The sequence below is a fragment of the Psittacula echo genome (genome assembly GCF_963264785.1).
Source record: "Psittacula echo genome assembly, chromosome: 5".
In the NCBI taxonomy this organism is placed as follows: domain Eukaryota; kingdom Metazoa; phylum Chordata; class Aves; order Psittaciformes; family Psittacidae; genus Psittacula; species Psittacula echo.
Window position 1 is genome coordinate 19,001,336 of NC_137739.1, and position 15,194 is coordinate 19,016,529.

At 46.6% G+C, this 15,194-nt stretch overlaps 1 protein-coding gene across 1 annotated transcript in view; it reads left to right on the forward strand.

The window, feature by feature from the left end:
* Positions 1–4,175: 4,175 nt before the first annotated feature.
* CRAMP1 (cramped chromatin regulator homolog 1) overlaps positions 4,176–15,194 on the forward strand; it is a 49,179-nt gene continuing 38,160 nt past the window's right edge. The window contains exons 1-2 of the mRNA XM_080617617.1: positions 4,176–4,433; positions 6,609–6,955. Of these exons, the coding sequence (XP_080473743.1) occupies positions 6,610–6,955 (346 nt within the window). The 5' untranslated portion in view covers positions 4,176–4,433; position 6,609. The remainder of the gene's footprint in view (positions 4,434–6,608; positions 6,956–15,194) is intronic.

Sequence of the window (15,194 nt, forward strand, 5' to 3'; positions counted from 1 at the left end):
TAGCTCAGTGATTTGCTCTAGAACAAATTACTTGCTGAGCAGCAGAACTGACAAAGTGCTGTTTCCTGCAGCTTTCCATTTTCTCCCTTATGAGGCATCAGCTCTAACAAATTCATTCATGGCATCTCTTCTTGGTGGATTCCTGGACATGTAATGCCATCATTAGCTCACTCAGGTGGCACTCCCACAGTCCAGTCAGTAATTCACTTCTTGGCTCTGTCCAGCTGACTGTTTGCCCTGTGCCCATTGTATTTTTGATATCATCATACCTGAGTATTTGAGCAGACCACACATGAAAATGTCTTGTTTTCTCAGACAACCAGGCTAACGAGGAAACTACTGTAACTACATAGAGACACAGTGCAATCAAGTACAATTGCACACAGTACAATCAAGTCAGAACTACCTGGCCAGAAGGAGGCTTAAGCCATCATCTGGTCCATCATCACTTTCTTGGCTGTAAGAAAAATAAGCTAAAAATCCCCCAAAATGCTTCTGGTCAAGTGACAATTTTTACAGCTTTCATAATTGCCTGGTTCAATGTTACACAAAATTTTGCCCCATAAGTAAACAACATATCCCTACTTGTGCAGGCTTAGCTGGAAATTAAAGTTCCCTGCCTTCCAATATTCAACAGAGAAGCCCTGTTGTAAAAGATTTCTATCCCAATTAGACAAATGAACACGGCACTCTAACATCTTCCCTTCTGAGTGCTGCACTTTTAAAAGATGTCTAACAGCTCTGAGTCCCTAAAGTTCCAGGACAGGCTAACAACAGGCAACAGTAGTGTAATCATACACACTGCATTTCATCCCTTCACAGAGTCACAGAATCCCAAGGGTTGGAAGGGACCTCAAAAGATCATCTAGTCCAACCCCCCTGCAAGAGCAGGGTAACCTAGAGTACATCACACAGGAACTTGTCCAGCCGGGCCTTGAATATCTCCAACGCAGGAGACTCCACAACCTCCCTGGGCAACCTGTTCCAGTGCTCTGTCACTCTCACAGTAAAGAAGTTTTTCCTGATGTTCACATGGAACCTCTTATGCTCCAGTTTACACCCATTACCCCTTGTCCTATCACGGGACATCACTGAGAAAAACCTAGCTCCATCATCCTGACACTCACCCTTTACATATTTGTAAACATTGATGAGGTCACCCCTCAGTCTCCTCTTCTCCAAGCTAAAGAGACCCAGCTCCCTCAGCCTCTCCTCATAAGGGAGATGCTCCACTCCCTTAATCATCTTTGTGGCTCTGCGCTGGACTCTTTCAAGCAATTCCCTGTCCTTCTTGAACTGAGGGGCCCAGAACTGGACACAATATTCCAGATGTGGTCTCACCAGGGCAGAGTAGAGGGGGAGGAGAACCTCTCTCGACCTACTGACCACACCCTTTCTAATGCACCCTAGGATGCCATTGAGGGCTTGACCTCATACGCTGAGAAAAAAAAATAAAGTTGCATGGTTAGGTGCTTCCTATTTAGTAAGCCATAAAGGATCAACAACAAAAGTCTGACCTTCAGTTTAAATCCTCTTACCTGCATGAGAAAGAACTTCTTGGTAACATGAAGATCATCCATTATCACTTGCCAGATTAAACAACTTAAAAGCCTTTTAAGAACAAATGAGTTATGAATGGAATGTCGTAGCTTCTAAGTAACCTAAAAGGAAAATACAGGACAACATCTGCTATATTGGCTTCTGACAACTAAGAGCTTTGGAAAAGTATTTTCATGTTATAATGAATGTAATGATCATGCACATTAGATGCAAAAGTAAAAACACCTCAATATAAACCAAAAGTATTAATTTTGTCCTTCTGCCAGATGTTCTGCATTGTGTGCTCTATTTCTATTAAAAAGGCAATTTCTTATTCCTACCTTAAAATACACAGGATGTGCACCAAATCCAGGTTAACCTTCTTGCCTAGTCTAGAAAACCCTGCCAACAAACACTGAAAGACAATGTGCATTTTGTACCCATGCAGGTCTGCCAAAGCAGGACCATGGACCCTTCCTACTGTTAAAAAAGAAAGAAAGAGAGTTCAAATGTCTTTTGACATCTCAACCTACCCCCTGCCTCTCAGCTCTCATCCAACTCCTTTTCAGTCAGTCTTTCTTTCACAAACATTTACACACATGAGCAATTTCACACCTTAACAATGCACTTGAGGCGATGGGGCTATTCAAGCATATGAAGTTATTTACATACAGAGTGGAAACTTTCAACTCCGAGCTCCTTGGGGAGCTGCACGTATCTTCATTTCACTTTGCAAAAGCTCCATGGAAATATATGGCTCTGCAAATGGCAAATGCATCGTTTCCTGTCAGCATGGTTAAACTTGGTTGTGGTCAAACCAACTGGCAAAAATCAGCTGTATGATTTTGTGCTACATTATAACAAAACCCTACAAAACCAGCCAAACAAAAAAAAAACCACCCAAACAACACCCCCTCCCCCCCCCCCAAAAAAAAAACCCAAAACAAATCCAGCAAAAATATTTAAGATGTAGATTTAAATGCAAAGCTCTACAATGGAGACAAGACCATGAAGCAATTTGGCACTTTTGTTTACAAATTCCATTTATAGCAATATACTTGGTTACTCACAGGTATGCTTCACAGCGTATTTATAGGAGATGACACAGAGCCCAAGGCATGTTCAAGTTTAATTCACCATCCTAAAATTAAACTTGTAACACTCTCCATGGGAACCCAAACTTCCAGAGTTTAGATGCCATCAAAATTGTTAAGACTTCTAAGCTATAGATTATGAGGATTCTGCTCCGAAGGGGACTATGGCATCCTTTCCCTGCTATAATAGGCACAACATTTAAAAAAGAGGATCATCTAACGTTCTTCCCACAAGGGATTTATTAAAGAAATAAAATCTCATGTAGTATTAGTTGTAGGATTTTGGAAATCATTCTGACAGTTAACATGAAGTCACCACATCAAAGTATCAGAGAGCAGTGACTGGAAAACAGGCCAAAACGTTAGGTCAGCAAACGAAATTCACCCTTTAATTCAGTCCATTACTGAATGAAGCTTTGTAACCTGGTATACAGTTGATTAAAAACCCAGATCCCAGCGAAGGGCAGCTGCAGATGTACAAACGTTGCGGGAGAGCCGGGGCTGTGCACACACGCAGCCTTCCCAGCAGATGTCGCGTTTATCATTTCATGTGTTATTTGTAACCTCTACGAACCACAAAGAGCTTATTAACATCTCTAATTAACACCGCTATCCAGCAAGAAGCGCGCTCTGAAGCGCGGCCTCGGCGGCACCGCTCCTCTCCTACAACAGCAACGAGAAGCGATCGGTTCTTCAATCGACACTACAGAGCCGCCAAGAGCACTCTGCGGCAGGATGCTCGGTACCAAACCCCGCGCCTCTCCGGTTGGCACCGTGGCACTATCCCTGCCGGCTCCAAGGAGAGCATAGACAGCCCTGGGGAGCGCAGCCACGGGCCCTGCACGGCGACCCAACTTCGCCTGGGCCAGCGGATCTCTGCGGACCAGCGGAGAGCCGCATCACTTCTAGAGCCGGGCTAAGACCCCAGCACCAAGGCCGTGGGAAGGGCAGCTGAGCCCGGCGCTTCAGCTGCGGTCCTCCGTACCGCAGAAGACCCGCTTTCCCGGCAAACGGTACACGCACCACCACATGCCATGACCCGAGCTACCATTGGTCAGGCAGCCGGTGATTTACCGGCAGTCTGACCAATGGCAGCCCCGACCACAGCCAGAGGCCCAGCTATACGACCCTCAATTGGTTTTTCTTTCAGCCAATCAGCCTGCCGTCGGGATTCACCTCCCCCTCTGACAGACACCAGCCGCTACCTCTCCCTTTGCGCTCGGCTGGCATCTCTCTCCCCGCGCCGCGCTTTGTTTGGCTTGCGGGAGGGCCCCGGACCCGCCTCCCGCCTCGCTCCCGTTAGCTGCCAACCAATGGGGCGCCTTGTTTGGGGTTCGGGGTGGCGAGCGCCGGCGCGCTCAGCTGGGCCCGCGCGGTGCGTCCTGTCCCGCCCCCGCGGCGCGGCGCAGCGCAGGGTGACGGGGAAGTGGAGTCGCCGCAGCCTGAGCGCAGCGCGATCTGGAGCTCACTGCGGCCCAGTCCCGGGCGCCAGAGAGCCGCGGGTCTGGGGGGGAGGGCTTTCAGGCCGAGTGCGAAGCCGGCCGTGCCAAGACTGCGGCTTCGGAGGAGCGTGGGTAAGAGAGATCGCCTCCGCGGCCGGGAACGGGGCTGCCGCCGCCAGCAAATCTGGGAGAGCTGCTGGTGCCCGCGGTGGCTGCAGGTCGTGCCGGCCCCCTCCCGAGCTGGCGGGTCTGGGGCGCAGCCCGGGGGTGCCTGGGGCTGCGGGTGCCCGAAGACCTGAGCCAGCCGCCGGCGTGGGGGCTGGAGCGCGGAGGCTACGCGGCGGCGTTGATGCGGCAGGTGAGGCCCGGGGCGGCGGACGGGGCCTCCTGTGGCGTGGAGCGGGCTGGGAAAAGTGTGGAAACGGCGCCCTGGGCCCCGCGGGGTCTGCCGTGTCCCGGGGGCACTGGCCTGGCCCGGCCTGGCTCTCCTGTCCAGGCCATCGATCAACCGGGAGCGGCGGCGCCGGGGCCTGCGGGGAAAGCATCCTGCCTGAGGGAAGCCGGGTGCTGTAGGGCACGGCGGCCGAGTAGAGGTCTAGGGGACCAAAGCAGCGAGGTTGAGGTTTTCCCGCCGGGCGAGAAAGGGAAATCGGAAGCCGTGTGAGAACGGAGGAAAAAGTCCCCGAGAGCGGTGAGGTGGGCGCAGGGCCGTCCCAGGGAGCAGGAGGCTTCGAGGAGCTGGCTCTGGGACGTGGGGCGGGCGCTGGGATTTGCTGCCCTCGTTGGTGACTGCCCCAAGATATGTCTCTTTGGCTTCCCCTCGCTAATCACTGAGGGATGGCAGTGGAAATTAAACTTAAAATAAAGGAGATTTAAGCCTTATTTAAGAGGTTTTGAGCATAGACTGTCAAAGTGGGAAGATTTCTGTTCTCAGTGTAACTGAGGTTTTTTTGTGGTGTGGAGAACAAGTTTGTGTCTGTAATTAGGGACTTGTCAGCTGGATAGTTAAGTGAGTTTTAATATAAGTTTAGAGACGTAGTTCGAATAAGTCTACTGAGTGTTTGCAAATAATGGAGCATTGCCCACTGCAGTTCTGAATCGATTTAGCTGAAAATCATTAGAGGGAAAAGCACTATTTTAATGGTAGAAATACAATCCATAAACTGAGATTTCACCAATTTGCACACCTTGCAAAGCTGATGCATCTTGCTTATTCAAAACAATGATGTCCTGGTGTCAGGCTCATCTGTAGAAATCCCAGTCTTTGTGATACCCTGCATTTCCTTCTCTTTTACCTTTTTCCCCTCCATTAAAGATGGGTTGTGGCTCTTGCTCTGGTGACAAGGGAGCTGCTCCTTGCTGTTTTGCTGTGAGTGTTTTCTTTCTTGGACATTGACTTCTTGCAGATATGGTGTAATATTTTTACACTCTTTAAAAAGCCCAACAACCAGTTGTTGGGTTTTAGCACCTAATATAATTCTCTGTGTGTGTGTGTCTGGTGTTTTGTTCCAAGCATTCAAAAAACCCCAAACTGTCGAACTGAGGGGATGTATGAAGTGAGGCACAGGGTGAGTGGTCAAGTCCAGATGCTGGATTTGTGATTCAGGTGATGTCTCTCTGCTGGTCCAGCCGTGGTCCTCCAGCACGTGATGGTTTAAAACAACTTTTCTGCTTGCCTCCATCGAGCTGAGGGGGAAGAAGCCGCAGCAGATGCCTGCAGAGTTTGTCGCCCCTGAAATTAAAGAGAATAAATGGGGTTCGCGTCAATAAAATGACGAACCTCCGAGCCGCCGGGGGTGCCGCCTCGAGGCCGCGGTGACAGGCGCCCGGCCCGCGGCGCGGTGCTGTCGGCCGAGGAGGTGGCAAGGCGCGGGGCTGCCCCGCGGGGAGCGGCGGAGAGGTGCCCGGGCGGGGGGGCTGGAGCTTTTCGGTAGCCTCGGCCAGTCCCAGCCCCAGAGACACACACACACGCACGGAGGAGGAGAAGCTGCCGCGCCTCGGAACATGACCCCCCCCCCCCCCGCGGCGGGCCGGATCTCCTCGGCTCCATGGTGAGGAGGAAGAAGAGACCCCCGGAGCCCGAGGAGCCGCGGAAGGGGTAGGATGGGGGGCTAGGCGCCGGCCCGGCCGCGCTGCCCCGCTCCGCTCTGCCGGGCTCGGCGGCTGCCTTCGCCTTTCCTCTCGGCGGCTGTCGAGCGCTTCCCCACGCCCGAGTTTGGCCGGGCGATTTCTCCGCCAAAGGCGCCCAGAAGCCCTTCGGGAGGGTGCCTGAGGGCTGCCGGGGGAGCCCGGCTGTCTTTTGGGGCGGTTTGGGGGGGGTCCGGCTGGGCATTCCTTCTCCCGCCCTCGGCACAGGTTGTTGGGTCGGGACAGCAAACGAAAGGGGATTTAGTAACAAACAACGGCGGCCATGTTGAGAGGAATTTCTGCAGCTAAACTTCTCCCCTCACAGCCCAGGGATTTCTCCCCCTCTCTGGGGGGCTCCCTGGCCTCACTCTGTGTCCCCCTCTGTTCTCTCTCTCCTCCCCAACAGGATGACAGTGAAACTGGGAGAGAGCAGCAGGGAGGAAGGGGTGAAAAAGCTGGGTAAGAGAGCAGGAGGAGATGAGGAGTCCCTGGAAGAAGAAGGGGCAGGAGGAGGAGAGGCAGCTCCAGGCAGCAGCAGCACAAAGAAAGAAGAGAAGATTATTAACAACAGCACTAACAGCAGCCCCGCACCGAACCCCAGCTTGTCGCAGGCCCCGACCTCCCTTCAGGCCTCCCACAGCCAGGACCAGCATCATTTTCTCAGGTCCAGCGTCAGACCTCAGAGCAAGAGGCTGAAGAAGGATTCCCAGGCATCCTCCTCAGTTGGCAGCAGTGCTGCTGCAAAAAGCAAAGGTAGAGTGTTTTGGCACCCTTAAAGCACACAGGGAAGGGGTTGGGGGGGTCACCTATGGGCTTAGAGGGTTGTCATTTTCCTCCATCTTTTGTCTGGTTTGGTGGAAGGTGTTTTGGGGCTTGTTTCTCACACTAGCTGAAGTCTTCTTTGTGTCCCAAGGCTTCAGCTTCTGTGCTGCCCGCTGTCCTCTTTGCACTTTCAGAAACGGGGGAGGCGGTTGGATGTGTCTGTGAAGCAGGAAAAAAAAAAATCTCTATTGAAGCAGACCATTAATTCCTGCATTTCACCTCTTGAGTTTTAGGAAATTGCTGTATTTTGGTTAGGAAATTAGACTGTAGCTAGCTGTGTAATCAGGTGGCTGTGCTCCGAATTCTGTTCCAGGATAACAACAAAATACTCACTGGGTGCTAGTTAAAAAAGGGGAAAAAAACCAACCCACAAGACATTATTGGTTTTCTCCAATTATTTCTTTCTATGACTGTTTTACCCAAAGAATTATTTTGGAAGCAGCTAGGAAATACACATATTGACGTGTTTGTTTCTAAGGTTTTGTGAGTTCTGTGTTACTGTTTCAGAACAGTTTGGGCATTTCCATGGAATTTGAGATTTTATTAAGGTGGTTTTGCACACATCTGAATGTCATGTACATACATACACACATGCTTTGTCACTTTAGCATTGCAGATAAGAATTTGGGTGTTTTTAAACTCTTGTTTCTTACTTTGGTAGCTCAAAAACAGAGGGATGCTTGAATGTCTTGGTGCTATTGTGTGTGCTCAGCAGTTACTGGATGACATCTGGCGCTGTCATTGAGCTATGCCTGAGACTGATTTTTTTGGATACCTCCTGCAAACATACTTGGGTGTTATTGTCTGATAAGTTTTGAGGAAAACAACTCTTTGAGATTTCTTCAACATCTGAAATAATGTTTACTCTTGTCTGCCAAAATGGAATCTCCATGTGCCTTGGAGATTTTCTCACTCCTTGGTCCATTGCAGTGGCCTGCACATGAGGTGAATGTAGTGGATTGTGATGATTTTGTATTATAAAGCAGTGCCAGTTGTGGTATTTTAGTTATTGCCATAGCACCACAAAATTATTGAACTTGGTTGCTTGATGGTTAGTGTATACAATTGACTAAAGTTGTTTGGTTTTTTTTTTTAAGATCTTAGTAAGTCCTCTTTAATCTCTTAAACTTTTTGTTTTAAGTAAGGAACTCCTATGTGTAATGTTAGAGGGCAGAACTGAAAGGTGTACGTAGTTTTTCTCCTGGTTGCATTAAACCAAATGAGCAGATGGCATACCCAGGAGCGCTTAACTACAGATCATTATTTCAAGGGTTGTAAGTAGAATTAAATTCGAGGAGGTGTTTCTTTGGGGTACATGTTGTCCATGATTGATAAGTCTAAGATATGCATTTGAAATTATTCCATTGCTCTGGAAGTGTACACATGTGTGAAGAAAACACATGTATCTTTGTGCATGTGTATATTCATGTCTGTATATTTGACATAAACATTCAGTGTCAGTTTTTAGAGCAGCTTAGTTTTAGAGCAGTTCCAGTTTTTGAACAATTTTTAACTAGGTGTATTGACACAATTGTAAGGCAAACTTTGTTTATTTTGCAATTCAGATTCCAAAATCCCATTAAAATTATATACAGAACAGAAAATGCTATTTCAGTAACTGGTCACAGATCGTGTTTGTAATCACTGTACTTGACTGTGATGTCAGGTTTGGGGAAGCTTCTTAAATCCCCAAAAGTGACAGACAGTGGTAGAACTATGGTTGTGCTTTCACTTTTTCAGTTGTAAGACCAGCCACAGCTCTGCCTGGCTAGTTTTGGTGTGAATGCATTAAAGTTGACTTCTCTGATACTGTTGAGATTCTAACTGTCAAATCTTGGATAATCCAAGAGCGGAATCCATTCTGATCTCAGTTCTTTACATTCAGGATGCATACTGAGAGGTATTCCAGGCTTATCTGAATTCCTCCTAATGGAATGTCTTGTGATCAGAATTTATAGGGCTTTTTGTGCTGAATAAAATGCCTCAGAGTTAGCTTCCATAGGGAACTAGCAGAAGGGTGAAGATTGCTCATAAATATTGGACTTAAGTATTTCCATCAACTTTCTCCTCCTCTTGTAAGTACGAAAATGCTAAGAAGTTCAAATGCCTAAGCTTTGGATCAGCTCTGAAACTGGCAGCTTTTCCATTTTGCATGTCACAGTCAAGGTGATGGCTGCAAAGGTCATTTTTGACATTGGCCAGTCAGAGTAGCTAGACCACACTTCTGCTTGGTCCAGTGATACCAGAGACTTGGTTTTATCATAGTCTGTCAGTATTGCTATTGTAACCCTTAAAATTTTGGTAACCCTTAAAAGTTAGTTAAAGTGGTCCTGGCTTTAGAATCTGTGTATTCTAAAGTGAGAACTCTGTCAAAGGCTGTTCCTAAGGAGTGTAATTAAAAAACTTAATTTCTTTCAAACTGTAGTTATTCAGCAGACATTGGCTTGTCCTAGACATGTCTTTAAAAGCTGTTTAAAAAATCTGTTATTTTCTGTCTGTTACAGATCCCTTTTTTTCTTTCAGCATTTGTGCTTTCAGGGTGCTTCATTGTAGCAAAGGATTGATGAAGTAAACCTCACTGTAAAGGGGAGGAAGAGTTTGCCCACTCAGAGGCAATTTTAGTATGGTTCAGAGAAGAGTGTTGATAGCATTTCTCTAGTTCTGCCTGGTAGGATGTACAAACGTACTGCTAATTTTCAGATTACCCTGACATAATTTTTAATCAAGTGTTTGGATTTTGTCTCTTGCTATTTGTCTACTGAGTTGCTCTTTGAAGTTAAAGGCAAGAATGCCATAGAAAGTAGCATTGTAAAATAAACTTTGAAAACTATTTCACTTCGAACAGCCATTTGGTTTTGAATTGCTGAAAGATTTATCAAATTTCCTGCACAAATATGTAAATTTGTGCATTGTTTTTAGAATGGTTATTAGCTTATTTTAAAATGTTGGTCATATTTATTGTATTTTCAAGTTTGTAGCTTCCACCTCAACTAATGTACACCTTTTCAAGTATGAATGCCTGGAAGTAAGTCTTAAAGTGACTTGCATGAAATTAGAGTAACTTGAAGGAATAGTGAGTGAAGACAGTTTATTATGAAAGTTCAAAAGCAGGGAGGTTTGTTGAGGGAGAGGAAGCAGACCAGTCTAAGGATGAAGAAGAGGGATTTTTGAGACCTTCCCAAATACGTATACACCCCAGGGCTGGGGAGCACAGGGTTTAAGGTGTGTTCTGGGGCTTTTTCCATTAAGCGAGTGGTTGGACTATGCATGTGCATGTTTTGCCCCCCTTTGTAAAAGCAAATATGGAATACATTACAATCATATGCCATAGATTTAGTTTGAATTAGCGTTCCCATTTCCATGTTTTTACCCATTTTCTTAATGCAGGGTGAAGTCAGGAGGAAATAGTAACAAAATCTAATGGTGGTAAGCTGAAGCTTGGAGATGTCTTTCATGTCGTTGCTCTGGATTTACTCATAAACCATGCAGAATGGCCTAAACAAGTATTTGGATCTGTTTTGCAGTAACAAGCAGTTCTTTCTTGAAAAAAGAATTATTCAGCTGAAAGCATTAATTAAATTAAGACATTCCATCTTTTGGTATCACAGAAAACTTGCTAGATACCAGTCCAGTTTGTTTCAGTGCACTAAAGTTGCATGTCATGTACCATGTGAATTAAATCAGGTACCGTCCTCCCCTGTGGAAAGAATGCATATACCAAGATACCTAATGGATATACTTACAATATAATGTTGCTGTATCTTCTCAGATTTGTATGCTGCAGAATATTTTGGAACCTTCATTTGAAATGTCATTCCTCCAGCATTATTTCTCTTGGGCAAGAATGTCCAAAAACTACTGGCATGGTCCCCTGTTCTAACATTCTCCTTAATTCTGTCTGTCTCATTTACACTAGGTACTTCTCCTTCCATCCCCTCTTGGTACATTTTTCTTTCATTCTTTGTCTTCCCATGTACTCCAGTTTTCCTTCCTTCCCTTTGAAAGTTGCTCAGGACCAAAACTCCTCAGTGTCTCATCCCATACCACAAGAGGAGGGTTTTCCTATGTGCCCTGTGCAGTAGCTACTGAACTTCAAAAGGTGGCTGCCCACAGGGTTGCACAACCATGTGGTTTAGTGGAACCTCGTATGAGGCTTTATGGGCATTTTTTAATGGAAGGGTTAGAGAATAGTGATTTACTGGAGGTGCAGGAATAACCAAATTTATAATAAACCATGTTTATTTTTTACAGCTCTCCATGGTTAGCTCAGGTAGTGCTGCATTTGGTATATCATATATTAAATATATACTGCCCGTAGAAAAGCAGGCCTTGGGTTGAGTTTTGTTGTAGACTGCAGTTGAGAACTGGTGATGTGTTTGTTTAAACATATTCAACTACATCTTGGTTTTGCAAGTCTTCTAAATAATAAGAGGTAGAAAAAGCTGGAGTGTCTGTATCCTTGTAGGACAGTTACTGATGTTGATTCATAACAAGAGCACTATCTGGTGTAACCATGCCATATTGTATAAGCTGTCCTGGACTTACTCTTCTTAGATGAACTATTTAGTGAGGTGGCTCACGCGGCAGAAACTTCTTTTCCAGTTATGATATTAGTACTCAGAATGAAGTGTGGACTTGCAGGGGATCCATCTGTCTGTCTCCTCTCGTCTGTTAATTCTCTCATGCTATTCTCAGCTACATTTCTTGGCGACAAAAGTAAATTGTATCCAGCCTGCAGCTTTGTTGGGTTGTGCTTCCACAAAGCAAGTGGCTTCTCTTAAATTCCTAATGCACACAGTTTCTGTGGGATCACCTGATTCGTGTCTTCACTGGAGCAGATGATATAGTATCTGCCATTAGAAAGATATGTGGCTAGAAATGGGGATTGTTTACCAGGCAGTCAGAAAGAAAGTTTAGGTGTTTATCTTTGATTGCTTTTTCATTACAGTTGAGTAAATGCTTGTGAAGCTTTCTGGAAAGTACAGATGATGGCAGCTTACCCAGCTCTGTTGGCAACAGATGCTTTGATGTACATTTTATGAGATTGCTGATCACTAATGCAGGTTTGTAGGAATAAAAAGGCTGTTGAAGGTGCTTTCTGTTAGGTCCTTCTAAATAGGAATCTTGGTGAAACCACTTTTGGAGGGGATCTTGTGTGGTTTAGCCTTGCCATTGGCTCCTGTATAAGCCAAAAGAGAAGAAAGAATGTTCTGAAAGAAACCTCCTGGCATGTTACAAGTTGGCGTTCACATCCTGGGAATTGGGGAATGATTTCAGTGTCCTGACACTCAGCATTTGGGCTGGGGAATGCAAGAGTATGGGAAAATACTGTCTTGTTCATAAAGTATTCCCTCATGGACGTTCCACCTGTGGTTGACTGGTGACTCCTGAAGAAGCTGAGATTTTGCAGGCTAAGCCTGTAGAACACCAATGGGAGAACCAGCCTGCATATTGAGATACATGCCAGCCCATGAAGTTCAGTAATGCAAAGTGGAAGGTCTTACACCTGGGTCAGGGCAATCCCAAGCACAGCTACAGGTTGGAAGGAGAAGTGGTTCAGAGCAGCCCTGCAGAGAAGGACTTGAGGGTGTTAGATGATGAGAAACTAAGCATAAGCCGCCAGTGTGTGCTCGCAGCCCAGAAAGCCAAACGTGTCCTGGACCGCATCAAAAGAAGCATGACCAGCAGGTCGAAGGAGGTGATCTGCCACACTGCTCTGCTCTTGTGAGACTCCACTTGAAATACTGTGTACAGTTCTGGTGTCTTTAATATAAGAAGACATGGAGCTGTTGGAGCAAATCCAGAGGAGATCCCTGAGGATGATCAGGGGCTGGAGCACCTCCTGCATGAAGACAGGCTGAGAAAGTTGGGACTGTTCAGCCTGGAGAAGAGAAGCTGTGTGGAGACGTCAGAGCAGCCTTCCAGTATCTGAAGGGGCCTACATGGATGCTGGAGAGGGACTCTTCTTCAGGAACTGTAGCAATAGAAGGGGTAATGGGTTCAAACTAAAACAGGGTGTTGTGGTTTAAGCCCGGCCAGCAACCCAGAACCATGCAGCCATTCGCTCACTCTCCCTTCCTCTCCCCTCTCCTGGAGGGATGGGGAGGAGAATCAAAAGAGTATAACTCCCACAGGTTGAGATAAGAACAGTCCAATAACTAAGGTATAACACAAACCACTACTGCTACCACCAGTAATAATAATGATAGGGGAAATAACAAGGGAAGAGGATACAAACACTCACCAGCTGCCGACAGATACCTGACCCGAGAAGAGATCTACCCCTTCCGGGTGACTGCCTGGAATATATACTGCCCAGTTTATATACTGGGCGTGATGTGCTGTGGTATGGATTACCCCTTTGGGTAGTTTGGGTCAGGTGTCCTGTTTCTGCTTCCTCCTGGCTTCTCCTCCTTGGCAGAGCATTAGACTCAGAAAAGTCCTTGGTCAGAGTAAACATTACTTAGCAACAACTGAAACCATCGGTGTTCACTGTTGTTCCCAGGCTGAAAGTCAAAAATACAGCACTGCACCAGCTACTAAGAAGGAGAAAAATTACTGCTACTGCTGAACCCAGGACAGTATCCACCCCTTATTCCATACCATTCACGTCATGCTCAGATACAACGTTTTTCAATATACCATCCCTCTTGTCTTATATATATATATATATATACATACATCCACACACACACAAAGAGAGAGATATCGATTCTTAGTGCAGGGACCAATCCCTATAAAGCTGCTGAGTTCATCCAGTCCATGATGTCGGGCTCTATCTCTTGTAACAGTCTTTCAGAGCAGGAGAGACAGTGTGCAGTATTGGACTGTTGCCTGCTGATGACACTGCAGGGCATCTGGTCACTGCTGAGCTTGTCTGGTTTCATCAAAGTTCATTCTTTGTTGGGATGATGGTCAGAGGGAAGTCAGGGCCAGTCGCTGGTGACCTGAAGACATCTAGTTGGTGGGCTATAAAAGTATTACATGGCAGGCAACAGCATATAATTGAGTTCATTAGCTGTTTTCCCCTAAAATCAAATCCCCTTGAGGTACACATCAGACTTCCCCATCTTCCCGCATTACCCACCAAGTATATCCAGGTCCTTGAGCAAAAAGCAATCCCACGAATGGGTTTGCCTTTACCTGAAGCAGCAATAACCCAGACTGTCTTCCCCAGCAAATTGTTTATGTGCACCACAGGAACTTTATCCCCTTCTACAGTATGTAAAAGTTCTGACTGGGCTGGGCCAGCCCTGTTGGCAGATCCTCTGGTGTTGACCAACCAGGTGGCCTTTGGTAAGTGTGTATCCCAGTGTTTGAAAGTTCCACCACCCATTGCTCTCAGTGTAGTTTTTAACAGTCCATTGTACCGTTCAATTTTCCCAGAGGCTGGTGCATGGTAGGGGATGTGATATACCCACTCAATGCCCTTATAGACACTTGCTCTTTGGCCCAAGTGTCTATAAGGTTGTTTTGGAAATGAGTCCTATTGTCTGACTCATTTCTCTTTGGGGTGCCATGTCGCCACAAAATCTGTTTCTCAAGGCCCAGGATAGCGTTCCGGGCAGTGGCATGTGGTACAGCGTATGTTTCCAGCCATCCAGTGGTTGCTTCCACCATGGTAAGCACATGGCGTTTGCCTTGGTGGGTTGGTGGGAGTGTCAATCTGCCAGGCCTCCCCATATTTGTACTTCAGCCATTGTCCTCCATGCCAAAGAGGCTTTGACCATTTGGCTTGCTTAATTGCAGCACATGTTTCCCAGTCATGAATAACCTGGGCAATAGTGTCCATTGTTGAGTCCACCCCTCGATCATGAGCCCATCTATATGTTGTATCTCTGCCCTGATGGCCTGAAGTGTCATGGGCCCACCAGGCCAAAAATAATTCACCCTTATGTTGCCAGTCTAAGTCCATCTGAGCCACTTCAATCTTAACAGCTTTATCCACTTGTTGGTTGTTCTGGTGTTCCTCAGTGGCCTGACTCTTGGGTACCTGAGCACCTACATGGCGTACCTTCACCACCAGGTTCTGCACCCAGGCAGCGATACTTTGCCACAGTGCAGCAGCCCAGATGGGTTTACCTCTGCGTTGCCAGTTGCTCTGCTTCCATTGCTGCAACCACCCCCACAGGGCGTTTGCCACTGTGCATGAGTCAGTATGGAGATAAAG